Genomic DNA, 12534 nt, shown 5'->3' on the forward strand with positions numbered 1-12534 from the left:
AAACCCCAGCACAGCAGATTGTTAATGTGAAATTAGAGGTATTTCAGCAATATCTCAGCAGATTGCCTCTGCTGCTTAATAACAGGCACGGAGCTCCTATGGGAGAGTGACTCCTGTGACAGCCCTATCTTGAAGGGCTGCCCATGACATTCCTTGAGCAGGGAAGGGGCTGAGGGCTGTTCCTTTGCCTTGAAGGAAAGGAGATAGCCATTCCCTTGTCCCAAGTCACCTGAGGAAAACCAGGGACTAAAATGCAGAGGAGAGACGTGGGAGCTTGTGCTGCTTCTGCCCCAGTGCTGGTTGTGCTTCCAGCCAGATGGGTCCCCTGTGAGCCTGGTCCAGGGGACTGGGATGTGCTGGGGGGGGCTGTGAGCAGCAATCCCCTCTGGAGTATCACTTTTTGATCACAGGTGGAGGTGTTTATGGAGTTGTCTGAGCTTTCAGGCATTGGTACCTTGAATCCCACTGCCCCCAGCTACCCAGACATGGGGTTTCATGAAGGCAGAGGTTCCTCCTGCTTGTTTTCCAAGTGTCAGCACTGTTTGTCTCACAGAGTAAGCTTTGCAGCCTTGCAAGAGGCCTGAGTCTCCTGCAAAGAGCTGTGGCTCCTACCTACCCAACCAGGAGGGGATTACAGAAATGTGGGGTGTCCCTGACCGTAGGGGTGTCCCCCACACAACTGAGGTGCTGGGGAAGACTGGCTCGCTCCATGGAATGTGTGTCCATCAGTCTGTCTGTCTAATCCTCCTGGTGCTTTTTCTACAGTCTTCCAAATTGCCCTTTTGTCCGCAAACAATTCTGCTTTGCAAATGCCAAAGGACAATCCCTGGGGCAGCATTGCTGCTCCTCTGCCCTCCCATCAGGTGGTGTGGAGGAAGAGAAGAGAGGGATTCAAATTAACCTCACTCATCCTCTCCACTCCTCCTGCTGTCCAGCCCAGCCCCTCTCCTGTTGCCTTTGCATAGCTCAGGAGCAGATAACGTCATCTCTGCCAGGTAACCGCTGCTGTCCTCCTCCAAAGGCATGTGTGTGCTTTAACCCAGCTGCCTCTGAAAGAGCTGGCGTTATGCCTTTCCTCTGTAGCAGGGAAATGAGAGTTGTCCCCTTCTGTCTCCCGCTTGTCTGGTCTCCCCCTCGGCTGCTTTTCGGCTGCCTCCTGACAGCCCCCTCCGCTCTCGTCCGGCTCCTCTGACCTCCTTTGACGTGTTGCATTTCACTGTGACTGGTAACGGGGAGCCGATGAGAGATAAGAGGGGTGACAGTGTTACCGGCTCACGCTGCGCCTGAAAGAGCCAGCGAACGGATGCTCTGCCTCAGCCCTCTCTGCAAATGAATCGATTTTAGGAATTGCCCTGGACCCCTCCCTGGCAGCGGTGGAGCCCATCGGAGGGAGAAGGTGGGAGACGGAGGGGGGCGGCTGTGCGGAGCAGCGGGTGGACAGCTTTATTTTTTTCCTGGCTCTAAGAGGGAAACAAGCCTGAGCTCTCCCCTCCCGATGTGCAAACGGGAAGGAGAAGGTGCTGGGGGACCATGTACCTGCTCGACGGAGGGGCTAGCAGGGTCCCCCATGGCCACGGGGTCCCCCTGGTGCATCGCCACCCCCCTGCTTTGTGCACAGGTTTGCACCGGTTCGCTCTGTTTTGCTGGGGTGAATGTCAGTGCCCGCAGCCAGGAGGCAGGGAGCGGAGATGGTTCAAACAAATTAAAAGCCTCCCCCAAAGAACGGCGGGCAGGGATGGTGACAGTCGCTCTGAGAGTCCCAAGCAGCCGGTGGGGGTGGGCGGCCACCCGGGTGACCGTGTGCTGTGGGGCTTCTGCTCTGTGGGGTGTACCCAGCTGCTTCAGGCGTTTAATTCAGAGCGGGAAGCTGATCAGAGCCTAGAGGAAAAGGAAGAAAATAAGGGAGTAGGGAAATGGGGCTTGGCAAGGCACACAGCAGGTTTTCAGCAGCGGATGGTTGTCCCTCGTTGTGAGCAGGCTGCTTGCAGCAGATAGCTTTAAGCAGGGAAATAACAGTGAATGGATTTTTGTTTATTTTTTAACATGGCATCCACAACAGAGGGATCAAGAGGACATGAAGGTAGCTTGCTGGTCTGCTAGTTGAGTTAATACTGGTTTTCTTTGCTGTTTCCTTGAGGGTCTCCTGGCATGGCTGTCAGTTGCTCTTAGACACCCCTTCCCCTGGACATGCTTCACTGACTTAATCTGGCTTTGCTGTGTGGGGCTGTAGCGAGAATTTTTTTTTTTTTTTTTTTTTTTTTTTTTTTTGAAGCCCTTGTTTTTCCTCCGCCCAGCTGGCGTCAGGCAGTGAGGATGCAGAGATAAGTGCTCCTGACTAGGGGTGGTTTGGCAGTAGGATTTCCCTTCAGGTTCACAGCATCCCTGTATCTGCTGCCTGCTGTAGAAGGCTTTGTGCTGGAGCTTGGGGAGCAGAGCCTGCAGGTGACTTCTGACCGGATCAGACTTCTTGCTTTAAATGTCTGTCCCTCTCCTTGTGCTCAGGTGTTTGGTGACAGGCTGGAAAATCGTGTTAGGAAGGTGCTGCTGGAGGCTAAGGGGTGCCTTCTGCTTTGGAAAACAGGGAGGGAGGAAAACTGGTGAGCTCTGAATAGCCGCAAGAAGAACAAGCGGGGATCCTTTGCAAGAAGAGCAAGCAGGGATCCTCTCTACTATTGTGCTGGTCTCCGAATGCCGTAAGAACAGACCCTTTGGGAATTTATCTGAACAGCTGATTTCTCGGGGTTTCTCATCGCCTTCTGATCCAGACAGCATCCCCTCTCCCAGCTGAGGGCCACCACAGCCACCCTGGGCCACCCACCAGAGGCCAGCTCCCTCAGCTGCCAAGGAGCCACTTGCTGTGGGGGCTCATAGACCTGTTCCATCGCTACTGAGGGAGCCTTTCCAGTGGGCATTATTATTGTTATTTTTTCCCCTTCTTCCTTAATTCAGCTCTGCAGCATTGCACTAAATAAGTGTGCAGATGCCAGTTGTTCTCATGCAGCCCAGAACCTACGGTTGGCTTGGGGAGGCAGGGCTTCCTACCCTCGAAATTTGAGGGATTGCCGTGAAGCATGCTGTGGACTGTCCAACAAGTAATTACTGGCTAAACTTCTCCTGGCTTGTACTGTCTCTCTCTGACTCGCAGCGCTCCCTTCCCAGTCCCGTGGGCTGACGGAGTGTGCGGGGTTGTGAGTGAGCACAGCTGGGGTGTAGCATGCATGAGCGTATGGTGGGACAGGCGCCCAAGGTCACAGGTGTGTGCGCGCTTGGATGCCGTGGGGGCCATGGCTTCGTTTGGGAAGCTGACGGAGTACTTCAGCCTGAGGAAGTCGAGGACGGAGCTGCGCTCTGGGCGGCGGGGCCGGCGGAGCGGGAGCTGTTGCTGTAGTGTCACGGAGTGCAGGTATGGGGTGGTAGTGGCCCATCTGTCCTGATCCCTCCGTGTGTGCACAGGGGGCTTCGGGGTGGGAGATGCAGTCCTTGGTGCTTTGCTTTCCCTTTACCTCTCCTGGGGCTGGGGAGGGGGCTGGGAGCAAGCCAAGAGCTCTGGAAGCATCACCTCTGTCCTGTCTGGGGCTCCTAAGCGGCTCATTGCCATGGGACATCTTGGGCAGGCTCCATGCCCTGGCATCCATCTCCCTGCCCAGGGCACGTCCCGGGTGTCAGCGGTGCATCAGGCATCTGCTGGGTGAATGGGTGCACATGTACCTGCTTGCCTCTGTCTTCTGCTTTCTGTGTTGTGCTGCTGCACTGTCTCCTTGTTACAGTAGTGAGGGTATTGTACAACTGCCCTTCCCTCCCTCTGCCTTTTGTGCTGCCGCATGCAAAATCCCTGACTGCAAGGCAGCAAGAAGTGGCTTCACAGGTGGAGTTGAAAGCTTATGTGTATGTGGTGCTGATGGAGCCTCCTGGTATGCAGTGGCCGGAGAAGGGAGGACCTGTGTCTCTCAGTTGTGCTTGAGGACAGGGTGCAATGGTGAGGGGGCTTCTCTGGGCAGACAGACACAGGGTTCTTCATCAGCTCGTTTGGGGTGTGGATTGATAAGGGGATTGCTAGGGACAGGGAGGTGTGGCATTGGGCTGACTGGAAATCCCCTGGGAGCATGCTGTCGTTAGGGTGCTCAGGGTCATGGCGGGAGGCAGCAAGGCCAGCCCCAGCTGTGGGGTGCACACATTCTTGTTTTGCAAAGTAAACAGAGTTATTGCAATTAAGAAAATTGCTCTGTGCGTGGGTGGCTTATCTCTCCTTGGATATTATGAGCAGCTTGTAGGTCGTGGCTAGTACTTGATGCTGCTCTGGGCTTTTTCCCCTCTGTGAGAGCTCATGGTGGGGCAGGCAGAAGGTTACCAGCCTGAGCAGTGTGTGTCCCCAAATCCTGCTGCTGACCTGCACAAGGTGCCTGCCTGCTTCTGGAGGGGTGCAGGTCTATGTGGGGACACATGGGGGTAAAAACATAGCACCAAGATACCCACTCAGCTTCTTCCCTGCTTGTTGAGCGTCTTGTACTCTGTAAAGATTATTAAAAATGTCTGTGCAGATCAAAAAAAGTTGGAGGTCTGTCAGTTGGGCCGCTCCTGCTGCTCTCTGCGTTGCTGCTGAGACGGTGAGACATGATATGCTGTTGCTCTCTTCCCTCTTCACTCAGTGGTTACAGGAGACTGTTGCCTCTTCCTTGCTTGCTCAAAGCATGGCATGGTTTCCCAGAAACGCAGAAACGTTCGTAGCTGAGCTTTGTTCTGATCTTTCTTGGTGGTGTGCTCTCCATGGTTTCTGCCCTCAGGTTTTTGCTGTGCTGGTGCACACCCACTGGAGCTGGGTGTGAGGAAGGTCAGTTCTTTGGGCGCTGCTAAGTGCGGTATGTGCCTGGGGTTTACTGCTGTGCAGCTGAGCACCGCATGGAGGGCAAGTGTATGCCACATCTTGGCCTCTCCCTGGCACAAGGGAGACAAGAAGCTGCTCAAGGGGCTCTGCACCCTATTGATCCCCTGTGCACAGGGTGCTACAGCCCGGGACCTTGTGTTTTGGGGGGAATTGGGTTGTTTCCTATGTAAAGGGAGATATCATGGTGCCTTCCTAAATCTGGGGCCTTAGCCACAAAAGTGGCATTGCTGGTGTGTAGCTCAGGTACCAAATTTTCGGGGGGGATGCTGGGTATGGACATGTTTGAGTGCTTCTCTTGTGCAGAAGCGTGGCTCACCATGCATCAGTCACAGCCGTTGGGGCTGCTGCCTGTCAAAGCTCTGCTCTGTGTGGGGCTGGTGGATGTGGTTTCCCCCAAGCAGAAGCTTCTCCATGTGCCTGGTTGGTCCAGTGTGGCTGAGCTTGAGATGCTGGGAGCCATGCTCTCCCTGCTCCTTCACGTGCCTTGCCCCCTGTGCCATGCAGCTGCTCCAGGGCAGCTCCTCTGGACTGGCTCTGAGCATGTAGGCAGTGTTCCTCATGCCTCTGACTCTCCCAGCAACAAGGCTTGAGTGCACCTGCAGATACCGAGCCCTTTCCATTCATTGCACGTGGTTGATTATGGAAGTAAAAATCAGTGTTGACTGAAGCACAGGATGCTTTTGAAATCAGTGTCACTTTTCATCCAAGCTACTTGAGATTTTGCCTGTTTTTTCCCTCCAATATCTGTACATTGAGAAGTCCCAGTTGAGATCCCTCACCCAAGCTGAACTGGCTGCTGGCATCCAGAAAGCTGAACACTTCATGGCTGGGATCTGAAAGCAAACAAAAGGCATCTGCTGCTCTGTCTGACCCTGTCCATTCTCTAGATAGTGCTTTTTCTAGCTCTGATGAGCAACTTTCTGGTTTTATTTCATTTCTTCATGCTAATGTGGGCAAATAAAATGAGGAAATAAGATGCTCAGACCCCACATTTCCATGTTCATGGAGGTACTGGAGATCCTGCATCCTAGGCTCAGCAGTGTGATGTCTAATGAACCCCACTGGAGCCCTGCCCTGGCCTTTGCATGGCTCAGAGCAGCTGGGCTCCTGCTGCACTTGCCAAACGTGTAGTCCCCTGGGACCACAGCAAACAAACGTAGGCAGGTCTGCAGTAAAAAGGATGCACTAACTGGAGTTATTAAATTCTAAATATAGTTGTCCCACGCATTCTCAGAGGACCTAACAGATATTAGCAGGTGTGTAGTTATGGTCTTAAGTAATATGCCTGCATTTTTAAACTACGCCTCCAGAATAAAGCAATGCATATGAGGTGGGTTGAGTAAGTCTGCTGGATTTGGGAATTTGTGGGCTCAAACTTGTGCACAGAAGAGGAGGCCCAGCAATAGGATCATCTCTCCCCATGTTCAGGTGCTATTGGCCAAACATTATGCTTGCAGGAGCTCTTCAGCCTCTGATGTGCCCCATGCCCTCCTGTTCTGCTGTGACCTGTGGCACAGAGCTGTGTCGTGGTTTACACCTTCACTGTTACGTCAGCTGGAGGCTTTTCCAAACTGAGACTTGCCCGCTGTGCTCAGCAGGAGGACAGATGCTCTGCTGTGGTGCTGTGGCATAGTTGCCCCATGTTATTAAATCAATTGGACAGTCAGATTGCTGGGGGTTGAGAGGCTCCAGGTGTGACAAGCTGGGGATCGGTGTGTCCCCAGCATGCAGCTTGTACTGGTGAGCTGATCTCAGGAAAGTAAGTAATTATTTGCAGTAACTTTTTTCAATCTAGTAGAAGCATTGATGGATGAACCAAATGCTCAGCTTGACTGGTTTTGGAGCTGTACTGCTTTGTGCAGGATGAAGGCCTGGATCATCGCAGGGGTTGATTTTGCTGCACCTTAGAGGCTGCAGCACTGGATGCAGGTGCCTGTGGGCAAAAGACAGGAGGGGCTGGGGGTGCTTGCTGAGGTTCGGGGGTTTTGTTCTTTGTATTATCGTATGGTGCCAGCCTCGAGGTGTTTGTGCCCAGCTCTCTGCGTGTTGGCAGGATGGGTAGAGAGGATCTGCTGCTGGCATGGAGGAGTAATGAAAGGAAAAGACAGGTTATACAAAATAGCTCATTTATTTAGTTAGCTATTTTTAAACTGAAAGGGTTCCTGCAGCTTTTGAGAGTGGATCAGAAAATTGAGGAGGTTATTATCTTGTAACTGGGCTCAGAAAACAGCCTTGCTCCACTGTGTGTGCCGGGGGAGGCTTCCAGGGCAAGCTGAAGTCTTCAGAAGCAGGCTGGCACCTTTCCAGGCTGCTGGTTTCAGCCAAGGCTGCTTAGCAGTAAGCTAGCCTGGTAGTCCTGGGCTGAGATCCTGGGCGCTTACAACAATTCTGGGAGGATGAGGATCTGGCATGATCTGATGGAGTTAACCATTTTTGGAGAATTTTTCAAGGAGACTGTTGGAGTTGATCTTGGTCTGAATGCAGTGCTGGCATGCAGAAACCCCCTAAGAATGCCAGTCCTTTTGTGGGAGCCATGACTTGCAGCAGTAACAAATGGCACTGTGTTAAAAATCCCAAATACTATCCAGAGGTGGCTTTTGGGAGGCATTTTGTCCTCTAGGCACAAACTTGAAGGCTGTTTGATTTAGTGGCTTTCTCTCTTGGCCCATTACTGGTTTTGGCTAGATCGGCTCACCTGGCTTCAGGAGGCTGATGACACATTCCCTCTTTGAGAGGCGAGAGCTGTCACCTCTCCCCTCCTCTGTGGTCCCCAGAGACTCATACAGTCCTCGCAGAGGGGCTTTGACATGCTTACCTGGAGATTGCTGGTTGTGGAAAGGAGATCGTCAGGATGGGGGAAGAGGGAGGAGAGATTTGTGTCTGGTTTTAGACCTCGCGTCCACCTCTGGGGGACACCTTCAGCCTTGGAGGCAGCAGAACTCAAGACCGCTGAAAACTTAAGGGGAGAAGAGCGTACATCCTCAGTGGGCTCCAGGAGAGGAGCTTTTTTCTGGCTTGGGGGGGGCAGTGGTGTGACCTGTGGTGAGACCTAGGGAAGCCGAGCTTGGAAAACGGGGAGGAGAGGTGCTTGGTTTGTGCTGAACTGGGGAGCGGGCAGGCAGGGTGTTTGCTTTAGGGTTTCAGTGCCTTTTTTCTCAATACCTGACTCATTGATTGGAAGTTGTGTTAATTAGCAATTAATTAAATTGTGTAAGAATTACATTGCATAAAAATTCCAACTTGCCCAGCCTGCTTTGCCTATGTCATTAAATAATCTCCAGCTGAAGGAATGGTGCTCCGGATGATGCTCCACCCTTGCATTGCAGGGGGAGCAAAGGTGGGTCCAGCTGTCCCTGCTGCTCTGTTGGAGTTGGAGCCCATCCTAGGCCTTGTGGGAGGCTGGACCAAGGAGCTGCTCAGGGAGCTGTTACCTCCCCTCCTTTGGCAGTATTTTCCACACTGATATCCTGATTCACATTCCTTGCTTTGTAGTTTGATGGGCTTTGAGGTGGGTGAGTGGGGAGGGGTAGTGGGCAATGTTTTCCTGGCAGGATTGTGCTTAGTTGTTTTTGGGGTGTATAAAAATATCTCTTCAGCTCTGGCAGCACATCTATGTTCAAGCACGTGGTTGTGATGGGGAAGAGGAGAAACTGGTAAGTTTTGGGGCTGGAAAACTGCGCTGAAAGAACAAATCCTGTGCTAGCTGCACACAGCATGAGAGAAATAAAAATGGCAGCAGGTCTTCGCTTCTGACTTACAGCGCAACCTTGCAAGAGTCCCCATCACTGGAGTGTGACTGCCTTGTGTATCATCCTGGGGTGTATCACAGTGGCACTGTGTTAGAAACAGAATGGTTTGGGTTGGAAAGGACCTTTAAAGGTCATCTAGTCCAACCCCCTGCAATGAGAAGGGACATTTTCAACTAGATCAGGTTGCTCAGAGCCTCATCCAACCTGAACTTGAATGTTTCCAGGGATGGGGCATGTACCACCTCTCTGGGCAACCTGGTCCAGTGTTTTACCCACGTCATCATAAAAAATTTCTTCCTTATATCCAGTCTGAATCTACCCTCCTTTAGTTTAAAACCACTGCCCCTTGTCCTGTCACAACAGGCCTTGCTAAAATGATTATCCCCATCTTTCCTATAGGCCCCCTTTAAGTACTGAAAGGCTGCAACAAGGTCTCCCTGCAGCCTTCTCTTCTCCAGGCTGAACAAGCCCAACTCTCAGCCTGTCCTCACAGGAGAGATGCTCCAGCCCTCGGATCATTTTTGTGGCCCTCCTCTGGACCCGCTCCAACAGGTCCATGTCCTTCTTGCACTGAGGGCTCCAGAGCTGGATGCAGTACTCCAGGTGGGGCCTCACCAGAGCAGAGTAGAGAGGCAGAATCCCCTCCCTCAACCTGTTGGCCACGCTTCTTTTGATGCAGCCCAGGATACGGTTGTCCTTCTAGGCTGGGAGCGCACATTGTTGGCTCATGTCCAGCTTTTCATCCACCAGCACCCCCAAGTCCTTCTCTGCAGGGCTGCTCTCCATGCCTTCATCTCCCAGCCTGTATTGATATTGGGGGTTGCCCCATCCCAGGTGCAGGACCTTGCACCTTGTTGAACCTCACGAGGTTCACATGGGCCCACTTCTTGAGGTTGTCCAGGTCCCTGTGGATGGCATTCTGTCCCTCAGGTGTGTCAACTGCACCATTCAGCTTGGTGTTGTCTGCAAACTTGCTGAGGGTGCACTCGATCCCACTGTCTATGTCACTGATGAAGATGTTAAACAGCACTGGTCTCAGAACGGACCCCTGAGGGACATCACTTGTCACTGGTCTCCATCCGGACATTGAGCCATTGACCACGACCCTCTAGATGTGACCATCCAGCCAATTCCTTATCCAGTGAACAGTCCACCCATCAAATCCATATCTCTCCAATTTAGAGAGAAGGATGTTGTGGGGGGACTGTGTAAAAGGCCTTGCAGAAGTCCAGATGGATGACATCTGTAGCTCTTCCCTTGTCCCCTGATGCAGTCACTCCTTCATAGAAAGCCACTAGGTTGGTCAGGCAGGACTTGCTCTCAGTGAATCTGTGCTGGCTGTCTCGAATCACCTCCCTGTCCTCCATGTGCTTTAGCATAGCTTCTAGGAGGATCTGTTCCATGATCTTCCCAGGCACAGAGGTGAGGCTGACAGGTTGGTAGTTCACAGGGTTTTCCATTCCTCCCTTTCTAAAAATGGGCACAATGTTTCCCTTTTTCCAGTCACCAGGGACTTCACCTGACTGTCATGACTTTTCAAGTATCATGGATAATGGCTTGGCAAATACATCAGCTAATTCCCTCAAGACTTTGGGATCTCATCAGGTCCCATAGACTTATGGATGTTCAGGTTTCTCAGGTGGCTCATGAACCTGATCTTCTCATACAGTGTGAGGGACTTGGTGCCCAATATTGCATGGGACACAGTGCTGTGGACTGAGCCCACTCCTTCCAAGTCCCAGTCTGGGAGTTTTTAGTCAATGCTGGCTGTTTTAAACACATGTAGGAGTGAGAGCTGGTAGGATGGAGGAAGCAGCCAGGTGGGGTGTGCAGAGTGGCAGGGCAATGCCTGGAGCTCCAGCGGAGCCTCTGTCTGCCAGCCTCAATGGATGCTTGGGTGTGTCTTGTGTAGCCACCTACAGTATTTAGTCTTGCAAATGTGCTGGACCATTTTCCCCAAGTACTATATCCTGTAGCTTCAGCTGGGTGAGAGGCTTTTAACACGTGGTAAAACTTTCCCCCAAAGAGGCATCTGTAAGGGGCACTGAGGATCTCCCATACGTGACTGATAGTTTGACTGACTTTTCCCCTTTTGTTTTTGACATGTTTTGAACAAAACCTTTCTGCTTCCAAATGACATGTCAATATGGAAAGATACCTGAAAGATACCTAAAAGAGCAAACAAGTAAGGATCTTGGAAGTGTTTTGGGTTAAGTGAGAAGTTTCCACCTGAAATTAGTCAATAAAGTGTTGGTGGCACTTATATTTCAAACTTTGCAGCTCTGACACCTTGCCTGCTGGGAGGCCAGCAGGAAAATGTGTGTGGGTGCATGGATTTGCATTTTTGCTGCAACAGATCATTGTAATCTATTAAAAAAAAAAATTAAAAAACATTGTCCATTGCTACTGCATGGAAATGCTCTGTGCTTGTACCTAACCAGGCTGAGCTGGAAAGAGAGTCCTAAATCCAGTGTTAGTGACTCAGACTGTGGCCTGCTTTGCAGAAGTGCTGAGTGCCCACTAATCCTGTTAACTGTAGCAGGCAGCAGGTACTCAGCATCTTTACAACTTAGCTGGTATTGTTTGCGTGGCCATGCAAGAACAGGAAAATGTGCTTTAGGAGTTGGAGCTGAAAACTTCAGCCTCTTTCAGTTGGAGAGATGTTTGGTCGGGTAGCTTGATGGTGGATCGCAGGGTGCTCTCAGGTTGCACAGCTGGATGGATAGCTGTCCTCAAGCACAGCTTGTGTGTGGTTGGGTGAAGCTTGTTTGAAATTGGGAGTGCTGCTGCTGCTCTTTCCCACCTCATTTGGCATCGCGGCGCTGTGTGGTTGTGGCTGTTGGGGTGACCAGAGCCTTTCAGCTCTTACATTTTGCAGCTGCCTCCTTCACCCTTCGTGCTGGTGGTGCGCAGTGAGGTGAAGGACCACATCTTCCTCCCCTCTCCTCTGTGTCAGCTTTTTCTAAGGCTGTGCAGGTGCCACATCCCTGGTGTCTCACAGAGATGACAAGCCGTCAGACGTAAATGGTTCTGTTCTGTGAGCAGAGTGGCAGTGCCACGGGAGGAAATGACATTTAGCTTTTGTTGCTTGATTGAGCTGTCTGGGCTTTGCATATTAAACCTAAAGAGGCTTTTTAGCTTTGCTCTCCCCTGTTGTTTGCATCACTCTGGCTGTGATCTAGCAGGAAGGGGCTTGGGGAGCGGCATGGACAAGAAATCTCTCTTCTCATCAAACCTGTCCTTGCAAGGGGCCTCTCCACCAGAACCTGACACATCTTGGTTCTCCACAGAGGTTTCTGTGCACTGGAGGATGCCTGGGTGCCTTTCCAGTTCCAGCACCCTGTAACCTGACCAGGTGTGCCTTGCTTCTCTGGTCCACTCTACCTCTTGATGCTCCTTGAAAGTCTGCTCTTGTGGCTGTAGGTAGAGGTGTGTTTAAGATCTCTTCCATGAAAGCACAGGCACATGTGGGCCTGGGAGCAGGCTGGGAAATTCAAGGTTTCTGGATCTGACAGACTGGAAAAGCACGCCTGAGTGCTCTTTGTGTCATCTTTTTGGGTTTTGGTGCCATGGTATCTAAAGCCAAGTGATACGGTTTATACCTGGTGTTCTTCCTTTATGCCTAGCTTCTGGCCTCCTTTTAAAGCTAATCTTTGGGACAGGAGATGAGGTTGGGAGCTGACTATTTTCTGCACAAGCTGCAACTACTCTTTGCCTGGATTAGGCAGAAAAAAATGGATAGTCATCCTTTATTTTGGAATGGTAGTTGGATGGAGTAGTGGGAAGAAGTTATACTGGTATTAAGGGGAATTACATATGTAGCATGACTACAGAAAACTTCTCCTTCAGCAGAAAGCTTTGGCCTGTGAGTCATGGTTGCTAGAAAGACAGTTTGATTCCTAA

At 51.5% G+C, this 12534-nt stretch overlaps 1 protein-coding gene across 1 annotated transcript in view; it reads left to right on the forward strand.

Annotated features, from left to right (window-relative positions):
- Window positions 1–3218: 3218 nt before the first annotated feature.
- LOC104028017 (ankyrin repeat and fibronectin type-III domain-containing protein 1) overlaps window positions 3219–12534 on the forward strand; it is a 221210-nt gene continuing 211894 nt past the window's right edge. Inside the window, exon 1 of the mRNA XM_075718985.1 lies at window positions 3219–3403. Within this exon, the coding sequence (XP_075575100.1) occupies window positions 3219–3403 (185 nt within the window). The remainder of the gene's footprint in view (window positions 3404–12534) is intronic.

This window comes from Pelecanus crispus, chromosome 11 (genome assembly GCF_030463565.1).
Source record: "Pelecanus crispus isolate bPelCri1 chromosome 11, bPelCri1.pri, whole genome shotgun sequence".
NCBI classification, from domain to species: domain Eukaryota; kingdom Metazoa; phylum Chordata; class Aves; order Pelecaniformes; family Pelecanidae; genus Pelecanus; species Pelecanus crispus.